The sequence below is a fragment of the Lynx rufus genome, unplaced genomic scaffold (genome assembly GCF_022079265.1).
Source record: "Lynx rufus isolate CCGP_SWC_20201006 ecotype Redwood Valley unplaced genomic scaffold, mLynRuf1.p SCAF_27, whole genome shotgun sequence".
Lineage (NCBI taxonomy): Eukaryota > Metazoa > Chordata > Mammalia > Carnivora > Felidae > Lynx > Lynx rufus.
The window spans coordinates 2,241,976-2,269,626 of record NW_025814842.1 but is presented as its reverse complement, the minus strand read 5'-3'; the positions used below and the strand labels follow the sequence as shown (position 1 = coordinate 2,269,626).

Genomic DNA, 27,651 nt, shown 5'->3' with positions numbered 1-27,651 from the left:
AGGGACCGTGCGGGAAACGTCTTTTCATCCCCTGCCCCTGGGCTCGCACTGCACCGTGGCCGGCGCTCACCCCGCTCCGCTGGTGGGGAAAGGGGTTCGTGGTGTCGGGCGAGCAGGCCCCGTGGCTCAGGGCGCTCACCAAGCGGGCAGCTCTCGCAAGTTTTACTTGAGTGTGTGTGTGAAGCCGCCGAGGCGCACGGGGTATCGGTGACGGGGCGGATTGACGCTAGGTCAAGGCTGTCATTTCCGCACATAGAAGGTGGGAGGGGCCCCTTCGTGTACGTTTGGGGGACGAAAGCTTTGCGCTAGCCATTTCCTGTTTCGTTTTTATCTTCCTTTTTCCCAGCAGAGCCCACGGACAGGCCTGCTGAGGTGTGGCCGCGTGCTCCCCCCCCCACCCCCGTCCCGGGAGGAGGGGTTTCTGTCGCGCTGGGCCCGCTGGTCACGAGCTCTACAAGTGCCCGCACGGCCTCCTGTGCCCATGAAGGGCGGCCGGAAATGCTTCTCGGCCAGACCTGCTTGTCTCCCTGTCTGGAGCTGCCCTTTAACTAATTTCCAGGCACATGCCTTTGATTCTGTTAACAAGCGTAAGCCTCTGAGCACCGGGTTCTCCGTGCACTGTGCTTAGCTAGTCTCTGTATTAAGTAGATACCATTCACTAGTCAGGAGGCTTTGGGGTGCGTTAATAGTTAATCCAGTTTTCAATGACTTAGCATTCGATTGTATTGTGTGTGAGCCCAGTGGTGGGAGAGGTCTGGGGTGGATTCAGTGCCCAGGAGGTGACATCGAGGACCCAGGTTTTCTGCGTCTTTTTCCTCTGCCATGCTGGGGGTGTTAGCTTTGGTTCTCAGGTTGAGTCCTCAGGTCACAGGGTGGCTGCACAACCCCCAGCATCACACACACCTTCACCTGCTAACATCCAAAAGCTGGATGACAGTGTTCCTTCCTTGCGTCCCTGTCGAAGATCCAGGAGAGGCACGGCAACTGCCCCCGGCACACGTTCCCCACCCCTCCCTGCCCCAGGTTGTGTGTGGCACAAGGCCCTAAATGTGCTTCTTAAACCACGGGTACAGACCAAACGAGGTCTGCTCCCTGCAGCTCAGAAGATGCCTGGCCTCCCTGAAGCACGAGGCAGCTGATTCCTGAAAAACCTGAGGATTCTCTAAGCAGGAGGGGTGGGGGGACACGGGTGGACAACATCAGTGGCTGCCACATGCTCGCTAAATGTGTCGAATCGCGTGCTTAGGATATTGAGTCTTTAAAAATAGGCTAGGTAAGTACGTTCTGCTTTGTGAATAGAGATGATCGTATGACTGTGGGTCAGGGTGAGCAGCTGCGGTGGGCCCGGTCACGTGGCACCGAACCCCAAGGCCACCACGTGGCCCGGCTGGCCGTGCTCCGTATCGGCCAGAGGGCTCGTAGCGGTCGGGACTTAGGCCTGCAAACCAGGGTTGTTGTCTGTGGAAAGCTCCCTGGACAGAGTGGGGACTGGGTCCTCGCTTTTTTTAATAAAGTTTATTTACTTTGAGAGAGAGAAAGAGCACAAGTGGGGGAGGGACAGAGAGAGAGAGAGAGAGAGAGAGAAAGAGAGAATCCCAAGCAGCCTCCACAGGTCAGCACAGAGCCCGACGCGGGGCTCGAACTCATAAACCATGAGGTCACGACCTGAGCCGAAGCCGCACGCTTAACCGGCTGAGCCCCCCAGGCGCCCCTGGGTCCTCGCTTTTAATTAGCTTAAAGCGGTTGCTTGTGACGTCAGATAGGTACGGTCCCTTGCGTTCTTCGGGTTGTGTATACGGAACCCCCGCTTCCAGCAGCTCCGACCCACGGGGAGACTCTCGGGGGCCTACGGCAGGGACCGGGCAGCACACGCGGCCAAGGCCGAGGGGGCCGGAAGGAGAGAGACCGCTCCTGCCGCGTCTCCTGGGCCCGGGGGGCGTCTCCCCAAGGCCTCGCTCCGCGGGCCGGCCCCCTCTGCCCGCCTCACCTTCTGTGCCTCCGTGTCCTCCAGCTGCCCGCGCCTCGGCCCCACGGCGAGCCAGCTCTGCTCACGCCCGCGCCGCCTTCTGCCCAGATCCCCCCACTGTCTCCTTGGCCCCGCATGACACCCCCAGCCCGCGGACCGGTCCTCGGTGAGGCAGGTCAGTCCGCGGGCCAGAGGGCTTACTTGGTGCAAACAAGCGGTCAGCGCCGTGGTCCTCTGAGACGTGAGTGGGGGGCAAACAGAGGACATTGATGTGTCTGCCGCGCCTCATGTGGCCGTCGTCTCTGTTCGCTTTTTTTTCACCCAGACCGTACAAGTAACGCACTGATACGTGCTCTGTTGTAAATACTAAGACGATATGATGTCCGAACCCTCCGTGAGCCCTAACCTCTGAACTTGCATCCCTCTTCCGGGATGCAGTCGGTACCATCGGGTTCTCTGGAACCTCTTCTCTCCCTTCCTCCCTCCCTTCCCTCTCTCGGCGTGCACGCGCGCACACCCGTAGGATCACAGTCTTGCTTGGTGGAGCCTTACCTACGTGGCTCTACACAAATCCGGGGTTCCCATGGCCCCTTGTCGGGTTCAGCACTTTGCTGAAATGACTCACACACCCTAGAAGGACAGCATACTTCCCATTACGGTTTAAGGGGTGCAAAGAGCAGCATGAGAAGGCAAGAGAGGGTGGAGTCCAGAAGGGGCCCGAGTGTGGGAGCCTCTGCCCCACGGGGTTGAGGTGTGCCACGCCCCCAGATGGCACATTTATTCGCCGACTCAGAAGCTCCTTGAACCCCACCGTTGAAGGATTTTTAACAGGGTTTCATTAACATAGCCATGATTGATTAAATCATTCACTCCCGATGACTGAACTCATTTTCCAGCCTCTCTCCCCTCCCTGGAGGTAGGGATGTGGGGCTGAAAGTCACAGCCCTCTAAGCACATGGTTTTCCTGGCCTCCAGCCACCACTGGAAGGTATCTCGGGGCCCCTCAGCCAGGAGTCACCTCATTACCATCAGAGGACACCCGTCACTCAGAGGGTTCCACAAGTCCTGGGAGCCTGCGACAGGAGCCAGGACGAAGACCAATTTTTTTTTTAATAGCAATATTATTATACCACATGTATGCATTCTGAAACCTACCTTGTTTTTTGTTTTTTTTTTAAGTTTTATTTCTTTATTTTGAGAGGGGTTGGGGGAGGGACAGAAAGAGGAAGAGAGAGAGAATCCCACGCAGGCTCCACACCATCAGCAAAGAGCCCGACGTGGGGCTCGAACCCACGAACCACGAGATCATGACCTGAGCCAAAACCAAGAGTCGGACGCTTAACTGACTGAGCCGTCCAGGTGCCCCTGAAACTTGCTTTTTTAAAACCCAGTATGTCTTAGAATGTTTTTATGTCACCACATCCCTTTAAGATGTTATTCCACTGGGGGGCGCCTGGGTGGCTCAGTTGGGTAAGCATCCGATTTTGGCTCAGGTCATGTCTCAGTTCACGGGTTTGAGCCCCGCGTCGGGTCCGTGCTGACAGCTCAGAGCCTGGAGCCTGCTTCGGATTCTGTGTCTCCCTCTCTCTGTGCCCCTCCCCCACTCATGCTCTGTCTCCCTCTCTCTCTGCCCCTCCCCCACTCATGCTCGCTCTCTCTCTCTCTCTCCCCCCCAAAAATAAACAAACATTAAAAAAAATTTTTTTTAAAGATGTTACTGAATAGTAGTACAAAAGGATTGTGGAGTACCTACCGGTAAGTGTCTCAGATGCTTCCATTGTTTCCTCCTACAAACAGTGCCAAGCGTCCACGTAAAACATTGGGGAAAATTAAACATTTATCAGAAGAGAAATGGGTAAATAAATTATAGCAGATTTTTGCAATGGAATAATACATAAAACAGTCAAACTGAACAATTAACTGAATAGTCGCAGGCTTTCATGCCCTACTTTTTTTTTTTTTTCAACGTTTTTTATTTATTTTTGGGACAGAGAGAGACAGAGCATGAACGGGGGAGGGGCAGAGAGAGAGGGAGACACAGAATCGGAAACAGGCTCCAGGCTCTGAGCCATCAGCCCAGAGCCCGACGCGGGGCTCGAACTCACGGACCGCGAGATCGTGACCTGGCTGATGTCGGACGCTTAACCGACTGCGCCACCCAGGCGCCCCAAATCATGCCCTACTTTTAATAACGGATGGAACCACTGGCTAGAAGACCAACAAGGAAACAGAGGACTCGAACAACCATGTGCACAGACTAGACGTAACTGACATCCATAGTGCACTCCACCCAACGGCGGCAGGACACCTGCTTCTTTTTTTAAAAATTTTTTTCTTCAACGTTTATTTATTTTTGGGACCGAGAGAGACAGAGCATGAACGGGCGAGGGGCAGAGAGAGAGGGAGACACAGAATCGGAAACAGGCTCCAGGCTCTGAGCCATCAGCCCAGAGCCCGACGCGGGGCTCGAACTCACAGACCGTGAGATCGTGACCTGGCTGAAGTCGGACGCTTAACCGACTGTGCCACCCAGGCGCCCCATGGACACCTGCTTCTTAAGCACGCACCTGGAACACGGTCCAAGGTAGATCACACGCTGGTCCACACGACAAGTGTCAACGAGCTTAAAAGGATTGAAATGATACAGAGGACGTTTTCCAGCCGCAACAGCATTAAATTGGAAATAAATAACAAAGAGATTTGGGGAATTCACAGACACGGGGGGACGTAAACATCACATTCCTAAATAACTAATGGGTCAAAGATGGAATCAGAAAAGAAGTTAGACATCTTACTTCGAGGTGAATGAAAATAAAAACGCACCGTCCCGCAGCGTAAGGGATGCAGCTGAAGTGATGCTTGAAGGGAAATTCGTAGCCCTAGTGTTTTTATTTAAAAAGATGTCAGTAGCCTAGCTTTTCACCTTATGAAACTAGAAAAAGAAGAGCAAACTAAACCCAAAGTAAGCAGGAGGAAGGAAATAATAAAGATTAGTACAGAAACAAGTGACTTAGAGGAGGGCAATAGGGAGAAGGCAGTGAAACCAAAAGTTGGTTCTTCTTGTTTTTTATTATTTTTTTTATTTGAGAATATTTGACACACAATGTTACACTAGTTTCAGGTAAAAAGGTGTTCTTTGAAATAACAAAATTGACAAACTTTAGCTTGACCGACCAAGGGAAAAAGAAAGAGGTCTCCCCCTTCTCTCCCCCTCCCCCTCCCCTTTTCCCTCCCCCTCCCCTTGTATCCTTCCTCTCCCTCCCCCCTCTGCTTCTCACTCCCTCCCCCCTTCTCTCTCTCTCTCTTTCTCTTTCTCTTTCTCTCTCTCTCATAAGAATGACAGGCCAGGAACTGAGAAGAGAGAAGCCCTGGTTTCAAAATATGATGGCAGGGACAGTGAGAAGTTAAAATACTTTGTTCCCCCTAATTAAGGCAAAACATCCCTCATTAGAGTTTCAAGGGCACGTAGCTCCAGGAGAACATGATTCTGATTAGCAGAATCAGAGATAAAAGAGAGAACATTACTACCAACCTTACATAAATAAAAACTCTATAAAGGAGTAATATGGGCAACTGTTTCCAATAAATTAGACAACAGATGAAATGGACAAATACCTACAAAGACACGAACTACTGAAACTGACTCAAGGAACACAGGAAATCTGAGGAGACCTGTAACAAGTAAAGAATTAGTAATCAAAAACCTGCCTGCAAAGAAGAGCCTGGGGTCCTCCCTGGTGAATTCTACCAAACAAAGGAGAAAACTCTTCACACACACTCTTCCAAAGAATAGAAAAACAGGGAACATTTCCCAACTGTTCTATGAGGCCAGTATTACCCCAATATCAAAACCATCACAAGTAAAAAAAAAAAAAAATACTGATTAATATCTCTTAGGAACAAAGATGCAAAAATCCTCAAAAATATGCTACCAAATTGAATCCAACAGCATATAAAAATAATTACACACCATGACTAAGTGGGCTTTATATCAAGAATGCAAGGTTTTTCTAGTGCCTGAAAATCAATTAATGTAATACACCGTATTAACAGAATCAAAACCAAAAGCCACATGGCAATCCTAATGGATGCAGAAAAAGCACTAACATCAAATGCCCTTTCATGACAAAAGCACTCAACAAACCAGGAATGTAAGGGATATCTCCCAACCTGATAAAGGGTATCTAAATTCCCCCCACACTTATACCCCCCCAACCAAACAGCATTATACTTAATGACAAAAGAATTGATGCTTTTCCCGTAAGATTAAGAACAAGACAAGTTTATCTATTCTTGCCACTCCTATTTAGCATTGTGCTGGAGGTTCTAGCCAGGGCAATTAGACAAGAAAAAGAATTAAAAGGCATCCAGATTGAAAAGAAGGAAGTAAAACTATCTCCAACTGTAGATGACATTATCTCGTATAGAGAAAAATCATAGGGATTCCACTAGCAAACTATTAGCACTAAGAAATCATTTTGGTCACATTGCAGGATAAGAGATCAATAGAGAAAAATCAATTGTGTGTTTATACGCTAGCAGTGAACATCCCACAAATGAAGAAAATAGTTCACGTCTACGGTGTCATCAAAAAGAATAAAATACTTCGGAACACATTTAGCAAAAGAAGTTCAAGACTTGTACCCTGAAAACTACAAAACATTGCTGGAAGAAATGAAAGATCTAAATAAATGAAAAGACACCACGTCTTCATAGATCATAAGACAATACAGCTAGATAATAATACTCTCCAAGTGTATCTACATATTCAGTGGGCTCAGTAGCAAAAACCCCAGTACTTTTTCTCGCAGATTGATCCTTAAATTCATGTGGAATTGCAAGGGGGTGTGACTAACCAAAACAATGTTAAAAAGAAGGAACGAGGTCAGAGGACTCATACTTCTCAAAACTCACTACACATCTACGGTAACAAAGACAGTGTGACGCTAGCATAAATAGACATATAGGCCGATGCAATAGATGTGAGAGCCCAGAAATAAACACAAGTTGATTTTTGACAAAGGTGCCAAGGCCATTCCATGGGGAAAGAATAATCTTTTCAACAAATTATGTTGGGACAACTAAGTATCCACCTGAAAAGAACACAGTTGAGGGGTGCCTAGGCAGCTCAGTCGGTTAAGTGTCCAAGTTCAGCTCCGGTCATGATCTCACGGTTCATGAGTTTGAGCCCTGCGTCAGGCTCTGTGCTGACCATGCAGAGCCTGCTTGGGATTCTCTGAGTCCCTCTCTCTCTGCCCCTCCCTGACTCACGCTTTCTCTCTCTCTCTCTCAAAATAAATGAATAAACTTAAAAAAAAAAAGAAACATTTGAACCTTTACCTCACATCATAGACAAATATTAATTCAAAATGCATCATGGGCATAAATGTAAGGGCTAAAAGGATAAAACTCTTAGAAAAAAATAGAAACAGTTCTTCATAGTCTTGAGTTAGGCAATGGTCTTTTAGATATACACCAAATAAACTGGACTGCATCAAAAACTAAAATCTTTTGGGGGCGCCTGAGTGGTTCAGTCGGTTAAGCGTCTGACTTCAGCTCAGGTCATGATCTCATGGCTTGTGAGTTCGAGCCCCGTGTCGGGCTCTGTGCTGACAGCTCAGAGCCTGGAGCCTCTTCAGATTCTGTGTCTTTCTCTCTCTCTCTGCCCCTCCCCTGCTCACACTTTGTCTCCCTCTGTCTCTCAAAAATAAATAAAAACGTTTAAAAATTAAAAAAAAAAAACTAAAAGCTTTTGTGCTGCAAATAAACCCTTTAAGAAAATGAAAATATAACCAACAGAATGGGAGGAAATGCTTACAAATCACGTATCTGAGGAGGGACTTAATGCAGATCACATAAAGAATTCCTACCCCTTAATAATAAGGACAAACAACCCAATTTAAAAATGGACAAAGGGTTTGAACACAGATGGTCAATATGCACATGAAAGGATGCTCAACGTCATTAGTCATTAGAGAAATGCCAATGAAAACCACCCTGACCTACCACTTCCCACCCACGCAGATGGCCAGAGTGAAAAGACAGACAACCACAAGTGTTGGCAAGGATGTGGGTAACAGAGCCCTCGGACGTTGCTAGCAGGAATGTAAATTGGTGCAGGCACTGTGCCAGTTCCTCAGAATGTAAACCGTGGGCTTTCCGTGTGGCTCAGCTTTTCCCCCATCTCCGTATCTGCCCACGGCATATAAAAACATAGGTCTACACAAAAACCCATACATGTCTCTTCATAACAACCTAATTCATAATAGCCAATAAATAGAAGCCACCCAAACGTTCACCAGTGGATGGATAAACGATGTGATGTGGCCATACAGTGAAAAATTAATCATCAGTAGGAAGAAACGAAGTGTTGAAATATGCTACAGCACGGATGAGCCGTCGAAATGTTCTACTCGAGGCGCCTGGGAGGGTCAGTCGGTTAAGCGTCCGACTTCAGCTCAGTTCGTGGTCTCACGGTTGGTCTCACGGTTCGTGGGTTCGAGTCCCGCGTGGGGCTCCGTGCTGTCAGCTCAGAGCCTGGAGCTGCTTCAGATTCTGTGTCTCCCTCTCCCTCTGCCCCTCCCCTGCTGACACTACGTCTCTCTCTCGCTCTGTCTCGCTCTCTCTCTCTCTCAAAAATAAACATGAAATTTTTTTTTTAATTTTTTAAAAAACGTTCTGCTCAGTGAAAGGAGCCAGTCACAGAAGACCATCTGTCGTGTGATTCCACTCCTATGAAACATCCAGAATAGATAAATCTGTAGAGACAGAAAGTAGATTAGTGGGTGCCCCCCACTGGGGGGCAGGTGCTGGAGGGAGAAGGGGAGGAGACAGCTAATGGGGTGATGGCGTTTCTTTTGGGGTTGATGATGAAAATGTTCTAAAATTAATTGTAATGGTTGCACAACTCTGTGAATATACTAAAAACTACTGGATTGTACCCATTGGATTTTAAAAGGTGAATCGTATGGCACATGAATTATATCTCAATAAAACTGTTTCTTTAAAAAAAAATGAATTAGACCTGTATGTATCAAGGTAGATAAATCTCAAAAGATGTAGAGAGAAAAAAGCAAGTTCAAGAAGGAAACAAGGAAGCATACAATATGATGTCTTTTACGTGAAATTGTAAAACAAAAAACAATACTATATATTGTTTGGGGGAAGATAAATTCTTAGTAAGATATAAAAACTTGGACGGAAAGGATATACTCCAACTGCAAACCTTCCACCCTCTCTCCATAAATAATTTTTTTTAAATTTTATGGCTTATTTGTCCATTGTTTATGTGTAGCATGTAAGAAAAATATATCTGCGTTCGTGTCCTTTCCATTCCGAAATAAGAGGTAAAATGCCATACGTACTTGGGTCTACTATTTTTTTTAACTCAACAACATGTTCTAGAGCTCACGCTGAAAGAGTTCATGGAGCTATTCCAGGGAGGCTCCTTTATTAACCTTGTCGGGGCTTACGTCCAAAAAGGAGGAGGGCCAGAGACGGACGACTATATGGAGACACTGAGGGATGAGGAGGACGCCTTGTGGGAGAACGTGGAGTGCAACCGGCACATGTTGAGTCGCTACATCAACCCAGCCAAGCTCACCCCCTACCTGCGCCAGTGCAAGGTCATCGATGAGCAGGATGAGGACGAAGTGCTCAGTGCACCCATGCTGCCGTCCAAGATCAACCGGGCAGGTGACCTTAGGAACCCCCCGGGGGAGAGGGGGGCGACCTCTTGTGACAGCTTCAGGAAATGCGCTCTAGTGGGCTGTACCAAAGCCCAATGTCTCCAGGTCAGGGATTTTTAAACAGGCGTCAACAGACTTCTGCCCACCCCGTCCCCCCAACCAAACTCTATGCAGAATTGAGAGGGTCCGTGAACTTGGATGGGGGGGGGAGGGTTGCATCTTTATATTACTAGCCTAAAGTGAGATTTAGCGTCTCCATCAATTATGAACGTAGGTAGGCAGTAAATCACGGTAGTGATTAGCAGTGCCTGTGACGCTGTATGGCAACAATAAGAATTACAGACATCTTCATACCTCACTGCAGCTGTTACAGCTCTTCCAAAACACCATTTACACTCATCTCACTCTCAAAAGTTATAGTGGTTCTCACACCAGCCAAGAGATGGTGTTAATGCATTGGCAAAGGAGCACTTTTATTACTGAATCGCAAATTTAATATTTGATAACGGCGTCTTATTAGAATTGATTCCCTTTATCATCCAGTTCCTTTTTATCTGTTTAAAAATACCATCCTGAGACTTTTCCAGACTGTCCAGGGGTCCGTGACACTTTATCACATTCTTCAAAGGTATGGGTAAGGTTTGTAAAGTTGTTTTGGTTTCATACACACACACACACACACACACACACACACACACACACGTGTGCATAAACACCTGTATGCACAAGGCCACGATGTAACATACATTTCTTTCTGTGGCTCACAGTTGAAAAGGTTTGAAAATCACTTCCCCACAGTATGCCTGGTGATAAGTAGCTCAAACGTTGTGACTCTCTTTTGCATACATGACAGACGTCACTAATCACAGCTTGCTTTCCTACTGGGCCTCCCGTGTCACTTCAGAATCCCTCTCAACACATGCTCCAGGCAGCTTCACCAAACAATCAGTTAACACGAGATGAAATTTATTTATCACGTCTATCCTGGGGGAAAGGTAGGGAGTTTGGGGACCTCCCAGGAAGAACTATCTGAAAATAAAACGTTTGAGGAAGGGCCAAGAAATGTTAAGTGACGAGTGGAATCAGGAGAGAAACGGAAACGCTGAGCAAATTACGTTAAGGTTAGAGATGTTTCCGGACTAGGAGATAATCCCCCAAATTGTGGAGCTGTGCCTGCTTCCTGGGACTTCCCAGCTCTCTGCCCACAGATCCGTCTTCCTGCTCTGAATCTCAGAAAACCATACATTTTCTATAATTGCTGTTGTACTTCCAACCTCCTTCAATCACAGAAGACCTGGGGCCCGTATGGTTAATTTTAGCCCCGGTCAACTGGCAAGCTCTTTGAAACCGTGGGTTTCCCGTAACTGCAATTCCATTTATCCTCGTTCCACCAATTTCTTAGAGAAAGGAAAACTAACAGCCACTGAGTCCCTGTTGAGGGCCTGGCACTTTGATTGATGGTATCTGGACTCCCAGATACAGCCCGAGAGTGACAGGATGTGGCGAGGCTGTCTTCTTAGAGTTCACTGAGGGATGTGAGCCCAGGATAAGACTGGCTACGGAGACCTGCGCCCAGTCAGAACCGTACTTGTCTTCTCACCGGGCCCACTTCCGTCCCCCTAGGCCGACTGTTGGATATTCTACACACAAAGGGCCAGAGGGGCTATGTGGTCTTCTTGGAGAGCCTGGAATTCTACTACCCAGAACTGTACAAACTGGTGACTGGAAAGGAGCCCACCCGGAGATTCTCTACCATTGTGGGTAAGAGGCTTTGCCATCAGGAGTATTTGAACTCTGGCGGAAGTGCGTGCGCGTACGTGTGTGTGTGTGTGTGTGTGTCCGGTGGTAGGACACTTCTAAAGCTATGAATCTATGACGTTATGACAGTGTCCCTGTGGCACTTGTGGGCTGTCAACCACTCATTTCTGCCTGATGATTAAGGACAGACAGGGAAACCACAGCAGGAGCCAAGAGAAGTGGGTGTTCACGGAACATCCCCCGGGGAATGCTGGTGGGGTGGAACAGAAGTTCGCGCTACCCCCTGGATCCGGTCCTTGCCTTGCCCACTGTCTTGCCAGTATCCCTGGGCCAGAGCCCTTGGTAATCGCGTTAGCTTCCCTCCCTAAATGTTCTCGGAACAGCCTTCCGCCCATCTCCCCCACTACCCCAGTCCACCCTCCTCCAGCCCCACCCACTCTCTGCATCCATCCCCACTCTGCTCCCTGCTTTCTCCACTCCTCGTGTTGCCCTCCGTTCAGGAAACCTTTCGCGGTTTTCCACGGCATCCAACTAAAGGCCCAGGCCTTCGTTGGGGCCCACCAAGCCCACGCGCTCCCGCCCCGGCTGACACTCCCAGCCTCCCTCTGCCTCTCCCTCTCTCCGGACTCCAGCCACTTCGGTCTGCCTTCGGTTTCCTAAACGTGCCAAGTGCCCCCGTCCTCCCCGTAGGGCTTTGGCAGTGTTTTTCCACCTTTCTAGAACGTGTTTAACTCCCTCGGCCTTTCAGCTCCACCATCGGGAGCCTTCCGAGCCCTCTGCCCACCAGGCTGGATCTGGCCCCCTGCTGCCCGCGTTCATAGCCCCCGCGCCTCTTCTTTGCGAGAGCCTCTCCGTCTGGGGTTCTGTCAGTGCGGGGTCGTCTGCCGGGTCGGTGTCCGTCTGCTTCCCGCCGGAAGCCCGGCCGAGGCCGTCTGGCTCGCCCCGAGAGCCCGGGGCCTGGGGGGCAGTGGGAGCTCGCTGACGCGTCGGCGCGTGCGGGAGCCAACGGGACCCCCTCCGCTCCCCCCACCTCTCCGCAGTGGAGGAGGGCCACGAGGGCCTCACGCACTTCCTGATGAACGAGGTCATCAAGCTGCAGCAGCAGATGAAGGCCAAGGACCTGCAGCGGTGCGAGCTGCTGGCCAAGTCGCGCCAGCTGGAGGACGAGAAGAAGCAGCTGACGCTGACGCGGGTGGAGCTGCTCACCTTCCAGGAGCGGTACTACAAGATGAAGGAGGAGCGCGACAGCTACAACGACGAGCTGGTCAAGGTGAAGGACGACAACTACAACCTGGCCATGCGCTACGCCCAGCTCAGCGAGGAGAAGAACATGGCGGTCATGAGGAGCCGAGACCTCCAACTCGAGGTGAGCGGCAGGCGCGGGGGGCCCGCGGGCTCGAGGCCGCCACGCGGGCGGGTGCGGGCAGGCGCACACGGGCCGCCGGCGCCGCTCGGTCCGCTGGGCGAGGGGGACGTGGGGGCACGGTGTTCTCCGCGGGCAGGGTGCCCGCACCCGCCGTGCGCCTGCGCAGGCCTACCCAGCGCGGCTTGGCGCCGGTGCAGGGCCCGGAGCCACCCCGCGCATGTGCAGACATGCGCACACGGACCCACTGGGGCTCCCTGCCACCTGCTGGGGCCCAGAGCCACCGTGCGCATGTGCAGACCTGTGCTCGCAGTCCTGTGCGAAGCCGGGTGAGGTGGAGAGGTGGAGAACCCAGGGGCCTAGACTGTGAGTGAGTGGCTCCCGGGAAAACCAGGGAGGAGACGGACGGAGCCCTCGTCTTTTAGACCAAGACTCTGCTCAGCTGTATCCGCAGAGCTCAGCGTGGCACCGTGGGGTGGTCAATACGCTTATCGGTGAACAATCCACCAGCCAAATGATTGATGTCATTAACGAGTTTCCCTCCAAAATGGAGAAGGGGAAGGAGCATTTGCTTAACTCATTCATCCCTTTAATTTACTGAGTGCCGCCGTGCACCAGGCTCTTTTCCAGGGATGCATAACTCAAGACCAAGGCCCGGCTGCCACGGAGCTCACATGCTAATCAGAAAACGAATACATAAAGAGCTGGTAGTAATAAGTGCTATTAAGAAGAAGGAACAAAAGAGTGAGGATAGGGAGTGGGGCTCACTCTTTTAACAAGGATGGTCAGGAAGGGTCTCTGAGAAGGGAACGCATGAGTAGAGGTCTGAGGACAGAGAGGGAGCCAGCCACGTGAGGCCCTGGGGAAGAGCAAAGAACAAATAAAAGGCCCCAAGTAGGGGGCGTGCTCGCTGGAGAACCAGCGAGAGTGCCGATAGGGGCCGGAGCCACGTGAGCAAGGGGCACAGAGAGATGGCCAAGGTCCGGCTCGTAAGGGCATGGTAAGACCTTTGGAACTTACTCTATTCGTGATGGGAAGCCACTGAGGGATTGAGAGCTGGAGAGTGACAACTGATTTATATCTAGAAGGATTACTCTGGCTGCTGGGTGGAAAATAGACTCGGAATATTTATGAAGCACCTGCCATGTGTAAGGCACAGTGCTAAGCACTGGGGGGACACGGGGATAAATAACCCGACTTCTGCTCGGGTCACTTACAATTTAGTTGAAGCAGACAGATCAGTCAACAATGCACTAGGATTCAGGTGAATTAAGTCAGTGACGTAGCAGGCAGTAGACCATTTCTGTCAAAAGCCATGAGCCTTGACGTCCTGTACATTTGAGTTTGAATGTGACTCCTGGCCTCTGGCTTTGTCCCTGTGTTGGCTTTTGGTCTCGGTTTCCTCATTTGTCAACGGCAGTAATGAAAACGACCCCTGTGCCCCAGGTTTGCTGAAACCCAGCACTGTAAGTCTTTGGCAAAGCGGCTGGGCCAGGAAGCACCCCGCCGTGCTAGCCCTCCATGCCCACTTGGATGGGACTGGGGATCTGGACCCAGCACCGGGCCCTGGGGCTGACCTTCCAAGATGCCGAGGAGGATTTTTTTTTTTTTTTTTTTTTTTTTTTTTTTGCATGACCAGGAGGAGAGGTGACTGTGCTGTCATAGCTAGGGCTCGGAGACCTGAACCTGTGGCAGCGGCTTACGAGTTTCCCTTCTATGACTTTGTCCTGCGTTGTATTTCCTTGGAGATGCGGTAATAGTGAGACACGTGCCTAGAACGTGAAAGAACATGTGGCCGGCAGAGTCCCTAGGTCATTCCCGAGCCCCAGACCGCTTCCTTGCGTGCCTCTCTCTTCCTTGCTTCCCTTCCACGGGGGTGCCACAGTAGTTCCTCGCTAAAGCCACCACCCCCTGCCTGTGAGGCATCTTGCGATCCTTCTCCCCTATCGCCAAGCCTATATTGAGAAAGGGTGCTCACCCCTTTGGTCCCCCACTTCCCTGCAGCCCTTGAAAGCAGTCTCGATTCGGATGTTTTATGTGGTCGATCAGTTTAGGGAGGCAGACACGCTTAGTGACAAAGGTCTGAGAAGTCTTCTCCTGGTCCCGCTCCCTGACACTCCCCTCTCGAGGGGTAAAGCTCAGCACGTCGCCACTTGCCCCATTTCCAGACGTAGTCACGATCTTGTCTACGAAGCCACTCTTTCAGCCCTGCGGGTCGGTTCTTTAGGTCAGAGATGCTGTGAATCCAGAGAGCCTCACGCTGTTCTTTTCGCATCAGTGCGAAGCTTGTCCAGATAGAATTTTGTGGGAAATCCGCGGGGACAAACCTGTACCGGCTGCTCTGGGGTCAAGTCAGGGCGGCAGAGCCCAGAACCCTGAGCTCTTGGCCACCTCGCTCCCTGTAGATAACCTGGGTTCTTGAGGGGAGACCCCGAGTCTGAGAATCAGACTCAGGGCCACCGATAAAGGCACTGGAGTGGATTCCATACCTGGGGGGAGACACCTTCCCCCATTCTGCAGTCTGGTCCACCCCATAAAAGTTACCCCGGGGAAGTTGCTAAGGGACATACGGTGCTTTTCGGAGCTCTCTTAAATTAGCAGGTCAGGAGGTCTCATCGACAAGGAAGTGGTGCTATGTTTTGCCGGGAAAGGTTTCTTTGAGCCCTTTCCCGTCGCTGCCTGGAAGAAGGGGGGTGGGGCGGGCATCACTGAGGTTGTGCGGAAAGTCCACCGGGGTCTGGGGGAGTGCTGCCTCTCCCTCATTCTCCCCGGGGCACCTTGGGCGTTTCAGATCGACCAGCTCAAGCACCGGTTGAATAAGATGGAGGAGGAGTGTAAGCTGGAGAGGAACCAGTCGCTGAAACTGAAGAACGACATTGAGAATCGGCCCAAGAGGGAGCAGGTCCTGGAACTGGAACGGGAGAACGAGATGCTGAAGACCAAAATCCAAGAGCTGCAGTCCATCATCCAGGTGAGGGCCGGGGCAGGGCTGCGTCCGGAAGGGGCCGAGCCCGGTCTGGGCGTCAGCCCCTCTTGCCGACCTCAGGGCCCCTCGGCCATTCGCGTCATCCCTGGGTGCCTCAGTTTCCCCCTCCGTACAGCAAGGTGGCCACACCGCCCGCTTCTCGGGAGCGTGACGTTACGTGAGGTGATACTTGGGACGGGGTGTCCGTAATTCGTGTCCGTTCCCACGGAGGCCGCCGCCCGGGCTCTGTGACAAACCCAGCTGCCCTTAAAGATCCCGAGAAATTCAACTCTCAGCTCCCTGGGATTCGTTAAAACGTCAGGGGTCTCCGCGCGTTTCCCACCACAGAACGGTTTACAGGGGTGAAAGAGGAGGCAGGGGAGGGGTAGCAGCCGCGAACACATCTGCAAGGAGAGGAAGAAAGGCTCTGTCTCCGCTCCCCCCTCAGTTACTCCCCCGGGATCGGCTGCCTGGTGTTGGAGGTGAGGATTTGGAGCAGAGAATGAATCTGGGTTAATCGAAGCAGATTAATTGATATTTCGGGGGAAGCATCGGGACGGGGGATCAGCCCTGTCTTTGCTTCACATGTCACCTGTGAAACGTCTGGACGGACGGCACCGCTCCTCTCGGCTCTGATAAGAGCGAGGACAGAACAATAGGCATCGGGATGTTCCGGAGCAGGAGTGGGGTTCATGCTTCTTTCCAGGTGATAAAATTCTTAAATAGTAAGCTGCTTAAGGATCCCAAGAGACAGCGACTCTTTCCCTGCTTCCCTGGCACAGAGTCTCCTGCCCTCACGGTGCCCGTGGCGGGCTCTGCTGTGCCCCGCCTTCCCGGTCCCCCGGGCCCCCCGCCGCACCCCGCCCAGCATGGTTAACCACCCCCCCAGGCCGGGAAGCGCAGCCTGCCCGACTCGGACAAGGCCATCCTGGACATCTTGGAGCACGACCGCAAGGAGGCTCTGGAGGACCGGCAGGAGCTCGTCAACAAGATCTACAACCTGCAGGAGGAGGTCCGCCAGGCAGAGGAGCTGCGGGACAAGGTGGGAGCCCCAGGGTGGAGGGGCACCCCCCCCCCCCGGCCAGTGCCCTCGGCCGGCCTGCGCTCCTGCGTGCTTGTGAGACCTCCCCGGCCCTCCGGCTCTCCTCTGGGGACCAGGTCTGACCCCAGGACAGATTCCCCACGCGTGCCGGCCTTGGCACCTTGCAATTATCTGTGAATCGTGGCAAGCGTCCCCCTGGCCTCTGCCTTCCGTGGCCTGCATTCGGGGCGGGGAGGGCGCACGGCGTCTGCCCTGTCCCTCCCGCCCCGGCCGGGCAGTCCCTGGCGCACGGTGGGTGTGAGGCACGTCTCGGTCACTTGGCCGGCTCCCGTGGCCCCCGCCACCCAGACGGGCGTCAGAAGGACGTGCGATGCGGGGCGGGACGGGCCGGCTCCGGCTGGCGGGCCGGCCGGGAGGCGCCAGCGGGAGACGTCGCCACGGAGCGGCCGAGCGCTGGGTGCGAGCACCGGTCTCTCCCCGTGGTGTGCAGTACCTGGAGGAAAAGGAGGACCTGGAGCTGAAGTGCTCGACGCTGAGCAAGGACTGCGAGATGTACAAGCACCGCATGAGCACCGTCATGCTGCAGCTGGAGGAGGTGGAGCGCGAGCGGGACCAGGTGCGGGCAGGGCCGGAGCCGGGCAAGAGCCGGTGTCTGGGTCAGACGGCCGCGTTCGGGCCCTGGCCCATCAGATGTGTGGCTCCGGGGAAGCCCCGCCCCTCCGTGCCCCCACCTGGGGGCGCTGAGGGCACCACCACCCCGTCCCTCAGGGCCGCCCCGGGCTCCTGGAAGCCGCGGGACGCATAGCGGCCATCACCTGCACTGGTTTTTTTTTTCTTTTTTAAGAAGCGTTTATTTATTTTTGAGGGAGAGTGGGAAGTAGGGGAGGGGCAGACAGGGGGGCAGAGGATCCGAAGCGGGCTCTGCACGGACTGCAGAAAGCCCGACGCGGGGCTCGAACCCGCAAACCACCAGATCATGCCCTGAGCCGGAGTCAGACGCTCAACCGACTGAGCCACCCAGGCGCCCCCATCCTGTTGAGGAAAGTAGCGATTTAAACGCCCAAGAGCTGGGGTCGAGAAAAGAGCGGGAGCCGACGCGGCCGACCCCTGGGCCGGGAAATGGGTGTCCCGCTTCTGATGTGGGTGGTGCAGGCGGGGTAAAGAACCACAGCGGCCTTGTCCTCCCCACCCCCCTGCCCCCTCCCCGCCCGCCCCCCGCAGGCCTTCCATTCCCGGGACGAAGCGCAGACCCAGTACTCGCAGTGCTTGATCGAGAAGGACAAGTACAGGAAGCAAATCCGAGAGCTGGAGGAGAGGAATGACGAGATGAGAATCGAGATGGTCCGGCGGGAGGCCTGCATCGTCAACCTGGAGAGCAAGCTTCGGCGCCTGTCCAAGGACAGCGGCAGCCTCGACCAGGTGGGGCTGCACCGGGCTGGGCATGTCCCCCGCACCTGCCACCAGGGCCTCCCACACCGCCGGTGGCCCAGCAGGGTCACCGCCCCCCTGCAGCGGCCCTTCCCTGCCGCACCCAGGATACCCCACGGCCTTAACCCTCCTGCACGTGCACACCACAGAGTACAAATTATGAATTTTGAACTTGGAAAGTGCAGGGTAAAACCCCGTCCGGGCTACTTGCTCCCCGACTTTAGACAAGTCACTTCACCCAGTAGCCTCAGCTCCTCCTCGTTTGACCATAGTGACCATTAGGCTCCCGGCGACAGAGCCACTGACATGTGGACGGTCGCTGGGTTTCAGATGCCCTGTGCCCCCCTGAAGTCCCTAGTGCCTGTGAGGATGCTGTCCCTTCCAGGTGGCACAAAGCTCCGAGCACCAGTCCCCGCAGGGTCCCGGGAATGAATGAGCACTGCCATCAGAGCAGAGGACCTCGTCCTTGTCATAGCAGCGGGGGTCACGCGTGGTCACACACAGGTGCTGTGCTAAGTGCCATCTGCCTGCGAGCCCCCGTAGCCCACAGACCTGTCCTGCCAGGAAGGTGTGATCACTGTCCTCATTGACCGAGGAAGGAACCCAGGCCCCAGCAGCTGAGGGCACCACCGGTCGGTGGCCCTGGGGAAACGGGGGTGAGACCCTCCGAGGACTCAAGTCTAGCACCGGAGGCAGATCCGAGAACATGACACTTCAACACAAAGTTATAAATCACGTGTTGGGTTTGGGCCGTGGGGTCCCCGGGGGAGGAGGCCTCCGCTCCGCCAGGGTTTCGGGCAAGACCCCCTTCGGACAAGCTGGGGGTGGCCTCGGGCCCCCCCGCTCGCAGCGCTGCCCCGGCTCCCCCTGCCCAAGGTCTGCCCCTTGTGGTCTGGGCCCAGGCGTGGCTCTCTCAGTCGGGCCTCCGCCGGCCCCCGTGATGGAGACAGGAATGTCTGTTACCCTGTCGATCCTCTGGGCAGTTGTAGTTTTTCTCCGTGAAGCCCATAACCCGGCGCCCGACATCGGGCAGGGCCCGGGAGCGTCTGCTCAGTGGACAGGCGAAAGCTGTGGGGGCGTCTGGCTGGGTGAGGAAGGACGGGGCCTCGTTCCAAGCCCCGGACGGCCTGAGCGAGGCCCGCGGTGCCACACACAGCATGCTAGTGACAGGTCGTGATGGGAGGGGGAGGCGGGGACGGGCAGCAGGAGCTAGCCAAGTCGTGCGCTCAGGCCCAGTTATTCGGGGACCTGGATGGATTTTGTGCGGAGAAGGCAAGGAGCTGTGGGTCTGGAGGCAGCAGCACGAAGGTGGTGCGGATCTGGGGGGCACCTCGGAGAGAGTCGCTGCCCCCGCACGAGGACGGGGCCTGCGCTGCTTCTGGGCTCGTTCCATCGGTCGGCGGCGGGTTCTGTGTTGCAGCTCAGGCCCGGGCCTGCACCTGGACGTACGGAGGCCACACAGGCCCCAGGGGCAGAGACCCGCTAGGGAAATGTCCCCGTGGGGAGACGGGGACAGGAGGCTGGTGAGGAGGAGCGGGTGGGGCTAGAACCCCGAGCCTGGGCACCGAGGGGTCGTGGGGGCCACAGGGAGAAGAGCAGGCCGTCCTGAGTTTGAAGCTGGGGGCCTCACTGGCTTCCCCCGGCCCCAGAGTCTGCCCAGGAACCTGCCAGTGGCCATCATCTCTCAGAACTTCGGGGACGCCAGCCCCAGGACCAACGGTCAGGAAGCCGACGACTCGTCAACCTCGGAGGAGTCACCAGAAGACAGCAGATACTTCCTGCCCTGTCACCCCCCCAAGCGCAGGATGAATCTGAAGGGCATCCAGGTACCGGCGCGTGGAAGGGCACGGGGGCACAGCATGGGGGGGGGGGGGCATGGAGTGGTGGGGGCATGGGGTGGGGCCCGCGGGATGGGGACATGGGGTTGGGGGCTACAGGGTGGGAGCACGGGGTGGGGCTTGGACATTGAGTGCTGGGGGCCAAGGGGTGGGGGGACTGTGGGGTGGGGGGCTGAGGGCTGTGGCGTGAGGGCCCTGAGTTGGGGGTTGGGGGTTGGGGGCTGTGGGGTGGGGGTGGGAGCTACGGGGTGGGGGTCCCACAGACTGGTGGGGTGGGGGCTGAGGGGCGGGGGCCTTGGGCAGGGGGCCATGGGGTGGGGGCCGTGTGGTGGGGGGTGGGGGTCCCATAGGTCGGTGGGGACGCAGGTCTGGTAGACCCAGACCCGATGGGACTCCACGTGTTCTAGCCCTGTGGGTGGGAATCCTGTTTTTACGAGCCCTCCCGTCTCCCACGAGCCCTCCCGTCTCCCACGAGTGTAGCAGAAGTCAGAGAGGGAGAGGGGACAAAGTAAGTGTTACGTGGAGATTGCCACAGCGGCGAAGCCGTCTGCTCCGCTCAGCGCTCCTTGCGGGATGCGTGGGGACCAGATAGTGTCACGCGGGAGGGGCTCAGCAGCACAGGCCAGGCCCCCTGGAAGGCGCCAGCTCCACGGGCCCGGCGGGGGCAAAAGCCTCGTCCTTTCCTGAAATTCCCCTGTGTCGCGTACCCGGTTGTGCGGGGCCTCCCCCGCCGCCACCGTCAGCCCTGGAACCAGCCGCGTCCCCGGGGGGCAGGCGTCACATGCCTTCCTCCATTCATCCTGGCCCCTGCGTCCGCTGACCCGTGTCCCGGACCTTGTTTGATTTGTGCCCTCTGTCCTCCTCTGTCCCCTCCGTGTCACAGCTGCAGAGAGCTAAATCCCCCATCAGCCTGAAGCGAGCCTCAGATTTCCAAGGTTGGTGCACACCCGGACCCCTCTCCTGTCCGTCCGTCCCTCCGCCTCTCCCGGTCCGTCTTCCCCATTGTGGCCATCAGTCGTGTGCAGTCAGCCTGGACGGGCCTGGGGACCCCGGGGAGAGGGGGTCCGGTAGTATCTCACGTCCATCGTCACGGGAGAGGGCAGGCGCTGAGACACAGAAAGGTCACGTCTGTCACACACACACACGCACACGCGCTGAGGTCAGCCCGGAGCCCCTGATCCCTCAGCTGGAATTCGTAGCTCTGCTCACAGCTTCAAGCTCCCTGCCGGGCATTGTGGGTCCATCTGTGAGCCTGGGCTCTGAGGCAGGGCCACCCGTGAGGAGGGGGAGAGGGGCTCCGGACACTCAAGAAAGGGGGGACAGAGGAGGGCTGGAGAAAGAGCGTCAGGAAGAGAGACAACCTCCGGAAGGACGCCCAGGACAGAGTGGGGAGCGGGGGCAGGGTTGAGCCCGGCGTGCTGCCCTTCTAGAGCTCAGAGCAGGGGGTGCCGGGAACAAGGCTGCAGAAGGTGACAGGGCGGGAGCAACAAGCCCTCCGGGATCTGCGGGGGGGCAGGGGAGGCCCATCCACTCCTGTCATCGCCAGCCCAAGTATCTCTAGAACCTCCTTTATCAGAAGGGAGGCGTAAAGGGCCTGGGGCTTGTGGAGGAACAGAGAAGTGTGTGCCCCAAGAAAAGGGAAAGGAGGCGGCAGGGTGACGGAGCTTCTGGACTCTTCCCAAGCCTTTGCCCCTGCTTAGCGTGAGGTGTGGGTTCGTCCCAAGGTGCTCCCGCACGGAGGCGCGCGCACGTGTCTGTGCGTGCACGTGGGGTGACCGACAGGCTGTGCAGCAGAGCGTCAGGGAGCCCCCGGGAGCCCCCGAAGGCGCAGGAGGGGCGGCAGGGGCTTCCCGCGGAGGGCACGTACTCGGTCCCCATGGGCCCCAGTCTCCGGTCGGCCTGTCTGGTAGGGATGGTGGGATCTGCTTCGAGGACAAGGTCCTGGGGCGGGGACATTCGCGCTCTACAAGAGACACGTGGTCCGCTGATCCACAGGGTGCCAGCTGGGGCCCCAGCCCGAGTCCTCAGAGACAGAGGACACGGTCCAGCCTGGAGCGAGGCCACCCTGGGCCCGGCTGGGGCTGGACACACTGGTCGGCAAGACCAGATTCCCTTCCAGGAGCCTGCAGCTGGGGGGACCACAGGAGGGAGGAGGCGGCCGCACACCATCCCTCAGAGGACAGGCCGCCCAGCCGGGACAGCCCCCGGGTGCTCGGTGCCCGTGGGGATCTCAGCCCCTCTTCCCTGCCCCTTTGCCTCCTGCTTCCGCGAGGACAGGGCGAGGCCATGAGGAAGAAGGCACTGACGCGAGCCCCAGCTCCTCCAGATCCCTGCCCATCACCACCTCGTTCTCCAAGATGGTAAGCGGGGTCCCCAGCACACCCCCTTCCGGCTCAGAACCCGGGCCCCCCCCTTCGTCTGCCCCAGCAAGCCTGGCCCCCCCCTTCCTCTCTGCACCCTCCTAAAGCCAGCAAGTGGAGTCATTCTGGGGCTGCAGCCCCAGCCCTCCTTCTGTTTATTTAAGGATGCTTCCACAGCCTCAGGATGTATTTACACCTTCTTGCCGCCTGCTTTCCCAGTTTAACACTTGGCGGGAGGAAGGGATGGGCCTCTGAGGAGCCCTAGGATTGCACAGGCAGAGGCAGAAAATTCTCCTGCAGGTCCTGGGCCCCTGGCACCTCGGGCAGCCCGGCGGCTGGGACCGCAGGCTCCCCCCTCACCCCACCCCCGCCCCCGCCTGCCTGGCAGGGTCCCCCGCCTGCCTGGCAGGGTCCCCCGCCCTGCATCCGGTGTCACTCCCCGCAGGCAGGCAGCAGAAGGCGTGGGATTAGAAATTCTAGCCCTGGAGGGGAAGCCCCGGGAAGCTTATCAGCTCAGCTTCCAGAATCGGGCCCTGGGGGATGCAGGGGTTTGATAACGAATGGCTCCTGTCTCGCTGCAACTCTGGGGGGCCAAATCCGAGGCTCTTAGCGGAGGCAGCCCTTGCCAGGAGCCAGCAGGCCTGTTTCAAAGGGTCACCCTCCAGCGGCCATGCCGCCCGGGGACATCTGTTGCTGCCACCAGCGAGACCCCCCCAGAGGGTCTGCCTCTCCAGAGTCGGTGCCCAAGGCCGGTGCAGCCTGGGGGGCCGTGGAGCTCAGCCTGTTCCTCCCACCCAGCCACGGCGGACTCCCGCCTGTGCCCTCCCTGCCCCCTCCCGAGGCGAGCAGATGTGCGAGCAGCTGTGCACCGAGCTTGGGCTGCGGCCGCCCCGGGGCTGGGCACGAGCCTTCTCTGGCCAAGGTCACTGCTGAGAACCAGCCTCGCCGGCCCGCCTGCCCACATCGGGGGCGGGGACGCAGTCGTTAGGTTTAGTCCCCACGTATGTGATATTGTCGCGCGGAGACAGGGGCGTGTAAGCGCCCGGCTCCCCAGAGCGCACCCGCGTGTTTTGCAGCAGCCCCACCGGAGCCGCTCCAGCATCATGTCAATCACCGCTGAGCCCCCCGGAAACGACTCTATTGTCAGGCGCTATAAGGAAGACGCACCTCACCGGAGGTGGGTGCTGGGAGGGAGGAGGGGAGACGTGCCCCCCACCCCCCGTCTCTCACTCAGCGGCCCCTGACCCAACCTGGGAAGGCAGACAGGATGCCACCCACTTTACAGATGAGAAGGCTGAGGCTCCGAGGAGGCCTGTGGCTTTCCCAGGGTCACCTGTGCCGTGGCCCCACAGCGAGGGGGGTGGGGGGGTACTCTTTCTGCCCAAGAGCGGTAGACCCCACAAACAGCCTCCCCTTTCCCACCTCCCCTCCCCTTTCCCCACCGCTCCTGTCCCCAGCTGAGAAGACCACCCTGGAGGCCTGCCTGGGCACTCAGATGCTCCCAGGCAGTGGATGTTTGACATCGTGGGCTCCGAGTCAGAGATCGCTGGGCGGGGTGGGGGGGGGCGCGGTTCCAGAAGGGCTGACAGCACAGAGCGGCCTGCGGGCTGGGATCCACATCCGCGGCCCTGCCAGCGGCCTGGTCTGGGCCCTCGTTACCCTGTGGCGGGGACCACACGCGGGGGAGCTCGGACCTCCCGGAGCGCCCTCGCTCCTGTCCTAGCCCATCGTGTCAAAGGGCACGGTCGGCTCTCGAGGCCCATTGCACGAGGCCTATCGTGCGAGCAGATGTTCAGCCTTCTGTGTGAGGAACGAGAGCGTGACTGGGAAGCAGCAGGTGGGGCTGTTGGAGACTGTTCACCTGCCCTTCACGGGCCTCCTCCTTCACGGGTTCACCTGCTGTGGCCTCCGCTGGCTGCCTGGGACACCCTGGCCTCCAGCAGAGCGTCCAGCCCTCCGCGCACCTGCTGACCTTCCCCTCCTGCCCACGCTGCCCTCTCAAAACCAGAACGTTCCAGAACATTCCAGAACCTTCCCCCTCCCTCCACCACTGGAGAGCTCCCACACACACGCACCCCCCCCCCCGTCCCTCCCTTGTGTCTTGCAGCACCGTGGAAGACGACAACGAGAGTGGCGGGTTCGACGCCTTGGACTTTGATGGTAGGTACCTGACAGACCTTAGAGGCACAGAGGCGTGGCGGCCACCTGCCGTCTGGCCGGAGCAGGGCCACGTTGCCACGCCCCCGACCCTCCAGCTCCGGCTGGGGCCCTGCACCTCATCGGTCCTCAGAAACGCGCGTGACGTGGCTTCCAAGAGGGCGGCGCGTCCTGTCTGTGCCCAGGGGGCCAGGCCTCCATCCCTGGGGAGCTTCCTGGCCGGGGTTGGGGGGTGGGGCGGCCTGCCGCGCCTGAACTTGCTCCGGAGGCAGCGGGGCCGCACAGCTGCTGAGCCCAGAGTCCGTCAGTTGTGGGTGCTTCAAGAGAGTCGAACCGGCAATGCCCATTTGCAGAAAGGCTACTGTCCCCCTCGTCTTGTAGATGAAGGAACGGAGCCGTGGAGAGCTCGAGGAACGCGGAAGGGGGGTGGGCGGGAGGCAGGGAGACGGCCTCAGAAATCCGTGTGAAGCTGCCGACCCACCCCAGCGAGACGAGGGGCGGCAGTGGGGAGGGGGCGGGACGTGAGGTGGGGCAGCAGTTGGAGTCATTTGTCCTCCCCTGACACCAGAGGCGGGGGGCAGCCGAGCCGCGGGGAGACTGAGGGTCCGTGGCCGCCCTGAAACGGCCCCCCGGCAGAGGCGGTGTGGCGGAGGGGTTGTTCCTTCGGCCTAGACCACGCAGAGAGCCGGGAAGGAGGGTTGGGTCCCCCGGGAGCACGGCCCCTTACAGCCAGGGCGTCTGGTTCAGCTGAGCCCACGCTGAGCCCCTGTGCCTCACCACGCCTGGTGCACGGGACGCAGAGACTCCCGCCCCTGGGTCCCTGCCCTGGCCGACACCCGGGCGGAACAGCTGCAAGCCAGGGGACCGTGCGGGCAGAAGACAGGAGCAGGAGAGGAGCCTCCTGGGGACGGCAGTCCCCCCGCTCCTCCTGAGTCTGGCCCAGACTCCTCCGGGGGTGGCCTGCCAGCCCCCTCTCGTGCCCCGGGTCCCCCCACCCCGCCTCCACCCGTCAGCAGCTCAGGCCGCCAGCAGATACAGTGAAGGATTAGCCCCTCTCCCTGGCTGGAGACCAGCAGGAGCCATCAAGTGTTAAAGGGAGGTTAGCACCTAACAGAAGCTGGGTGATGAGGAGAAGTGAAGGAGTTTGGGAAGGGGGGAGCTGGAATTCTGGGCAGCCGTCCAAGGCATTCTGCAGCGTCAGGACAAATTCTCTTTGCAGAGAGGCCTTTGTTATCAGCCCGGAGCCGGCTTTGCGCCTCCCCCCCTCCCCCTCCCGGTGCCGCGGCCCAGTGGGGCTGGGCGTCTTCCCCCCCCCCACCCCGCCCCAGTTCTCCAGCCCCAGCCCCGCTGAGTTGGGAAGAGGGGTTTCCGCACTGGGTCCAGACTCTGCCTTTCGGGCCCCACCCCCGGCCCACAGGCCTCCAAGGGGTAGATGGGACGGTAAGACCCGGGGTGGCCCCGACATGAGAATACGGAGACCAGTTCACAAGCCGGAGGCAGGGGGATTGCTCTGTGGAAGAACGTTCCATGCAGCGCCTTGTGCAGGCGTCCTGGCCCAGCTGGAGAATTTCTGGGAGGGAGGCCGGGAGGAGCGTCCTCACGTGCGCTGGCTCCTTTGCAGACGACAGTCACGAGCACTGCTCCTATGGCCCCTCGTCCGTCCACTCCTCTTCCTCCTCCCACCAGTCCGAGGGCCTGGACGCCTACGACCTAGAGCAAGTCAACCTCATGTTTAGGAAGTTCTCTCTAGAAAGGTACCGGGAAGGTCACGGGGGAGGGGGAGCGGGAGTTGGCGGTAGGGGCGGCGGGTAAAGGCCACTCACCCGCTAGAGTCCCCAGAAAGGGCCCATCCACTTCACCTGTGTTCTAGAACCAGAGTCCAGGAACCCTAGTGTCCTAGAGCCAGAAACCACTCCCCCCGAGCCCCCCCCCCCATCGGGCCCAGCGACGAAGGGGCTTGCCCGGGGCCACACGGCGTGGGAGAGGCCAGGGAGCAACACTCTGAGCCCCCCAGGTCCCCGCCCCACCTGAGACACAGGTGGCCCGCTGGGCTGGTGTTCCAGAAGGAGAAGAGCGGGCCACTGCCCTCGTCAGCCCGGCCCCTCCCTGCAGGTGGCCCGTGCGCCCGCGACCTCAGGTGGCCCAGTAAGCTCTACGTGGCCGCTGCAGCCGGTCGGTCGGGGGTCAGCTCCGCTCCCCGCGTGCCCTGCCAGCAGGAGCTGGCTGCACTCCCTCACCTCAGCTCCCTGCCACCTGCCACGGGAGACTGCCCTCCGGCTGGGCCAAGTACACGTGTCCCGACCGCCGCGCCCTCACCAGTTTCTTTCCCCGTCGCAGACCCTTCCGGCCGTCTGTCACGTCGGTGGGGCACGTGCGGGGCTCCGGGCCCTCCACGCAGCACGCCGTGCTGAACGGCGACAGCCTCGCCTCACAGCTCACCCTGCTCGGGGGCAACGCCCGGGGGAGCTTCATCCACGCGGTCAAGCCGGGCTCCCCGGCCGAGAAGGCGGGCCTCCACGAGGGCCACCAGCTGCTGGGGGTGAGGGACCAGGGGGCAGTGGCCGCACGGCCGGGGTGCCCGTGACCTTCCCCGCTTCTGCTGCACGGGTGCTGACCGAGGGCACCCCCACGCCCGAGCTGGGCGGGGGGATCCGGAGGGCGGCAGGGCCGGGGCCCCTGCCGTCGGAAGGCCCTCGCTCGTGTTTCTGGAGCCCGTGCGCACACGCTCGCACACACACGCCCACACGCGGGGAGGCGCACGAGCTTAAGCGGGGTGCTGCCTTTGCTCCGAGCGACACCGGGCCGGTCGCTTTTTGGGGAGGGGTGCTTCGCCCTCCCTGTGGGGCAGCCTGCCCCCTGCAGCTCTGCCCGCCCACGGAGCCGAGGAGAACAGCGTGTCTTTGACGTCTAGCTGGAAGGCTACATCAGAGGGGAGAGGCAGAGCGTCCCCTTGGAAACGTGCACGAAGGAGGAGGTGCACTGGACCATCCGGAGGTGCAGTGGCCCCGTCACACTGCACTACAAAGTCAACCAGGAAGGTAAGGCCGCGGGACTCCGCCGCGCTCGGCCACGCCGGCGGGACGCCA

At 57.4% G+C, this 27,651-nt stretch overlaps 1 protein-coding gene and 1 non-coding gene across 6 annotated transcripts in view; one reads left to right on the top strand and one right to left on the bottom strand.

Moving 5' to 3' along the window:
* The window catches only part of CARD11 (caspase recruitment domain family member 11), a 117,396-nt gene that overhangs the window by 70,480 nt on the left and 19,265 nt on the right, over positions 1 to 27,651 (top strand). For all 5 annotated transcript variants that reach the window (XM_047089057.1, XM_047089059.1, XM_047089058.1 and 2 more), the window contains 15 exons: positions 9,449 to 9,661; positions 11,278 to 11,415; positions 12,453 to 12,778; positions 15,567 to 15,746; positions 16,630 to 16,782; positions 17,273 to 17,398; positions 18,004 to 18,201; positions 19,860 to 20,036; positions 20,932 to 20,983; positions 22,326 to 22,408; positions 23,485 to 23,585; positions 24,516 to 24,568; positions 26,187 to 26,319; positions 26,903 to 27,104; positions 27,477 to 27,603. In XM_047089057.1, coding sequence (XP_046945013.1) covers positions 9,449 to 9,661; positions 11,278 to 11,415; positions 12,453 to 12,778; positions 15,567 to 15,746; positions 16,630 to 16,782; positions 17,273 to 17,398; positions 18,004 to 18,201; positions 19,860 to 20,036; positions 20,932 to 20,983; positions 22,326 to 22,408; positions 23,485 to 23,585; positions 24,516 to 24,568; positions 26,187 to 26,319; positions 26,903 to 27,104; positions 27,477 to 27,603 — 2,262 coding nt within the window. The remainder of the gene's footprint in view (positions 1 to 9,448; positions 9,662 to 11,277; positions 11,416 to 12,452; positions 12,779 to 15,566; positions 15,747 to 16,629; positions 16,783 to 17,272; positions 17,399 to 18,003; positions 18,202 to 19,859; positions 20,037 to 20,931; positions 20,984 to 22,325; positions 22,409 to 23,484; positions 23,586 to 24,515; positions 24,569 to 26,186; positions 26,320 to 26,902; positions 27,105 to 27,476; positions 27,604 to 27,651) is intronic.
* Positions 17,721 to 17,805, bottom strand: TRNAR-CCG (transfer RNA arginine (anticodon CCG)). The gene has a single exon. It is a non-coding gene; the product is annotated as a tRNA-Arg (tRNA).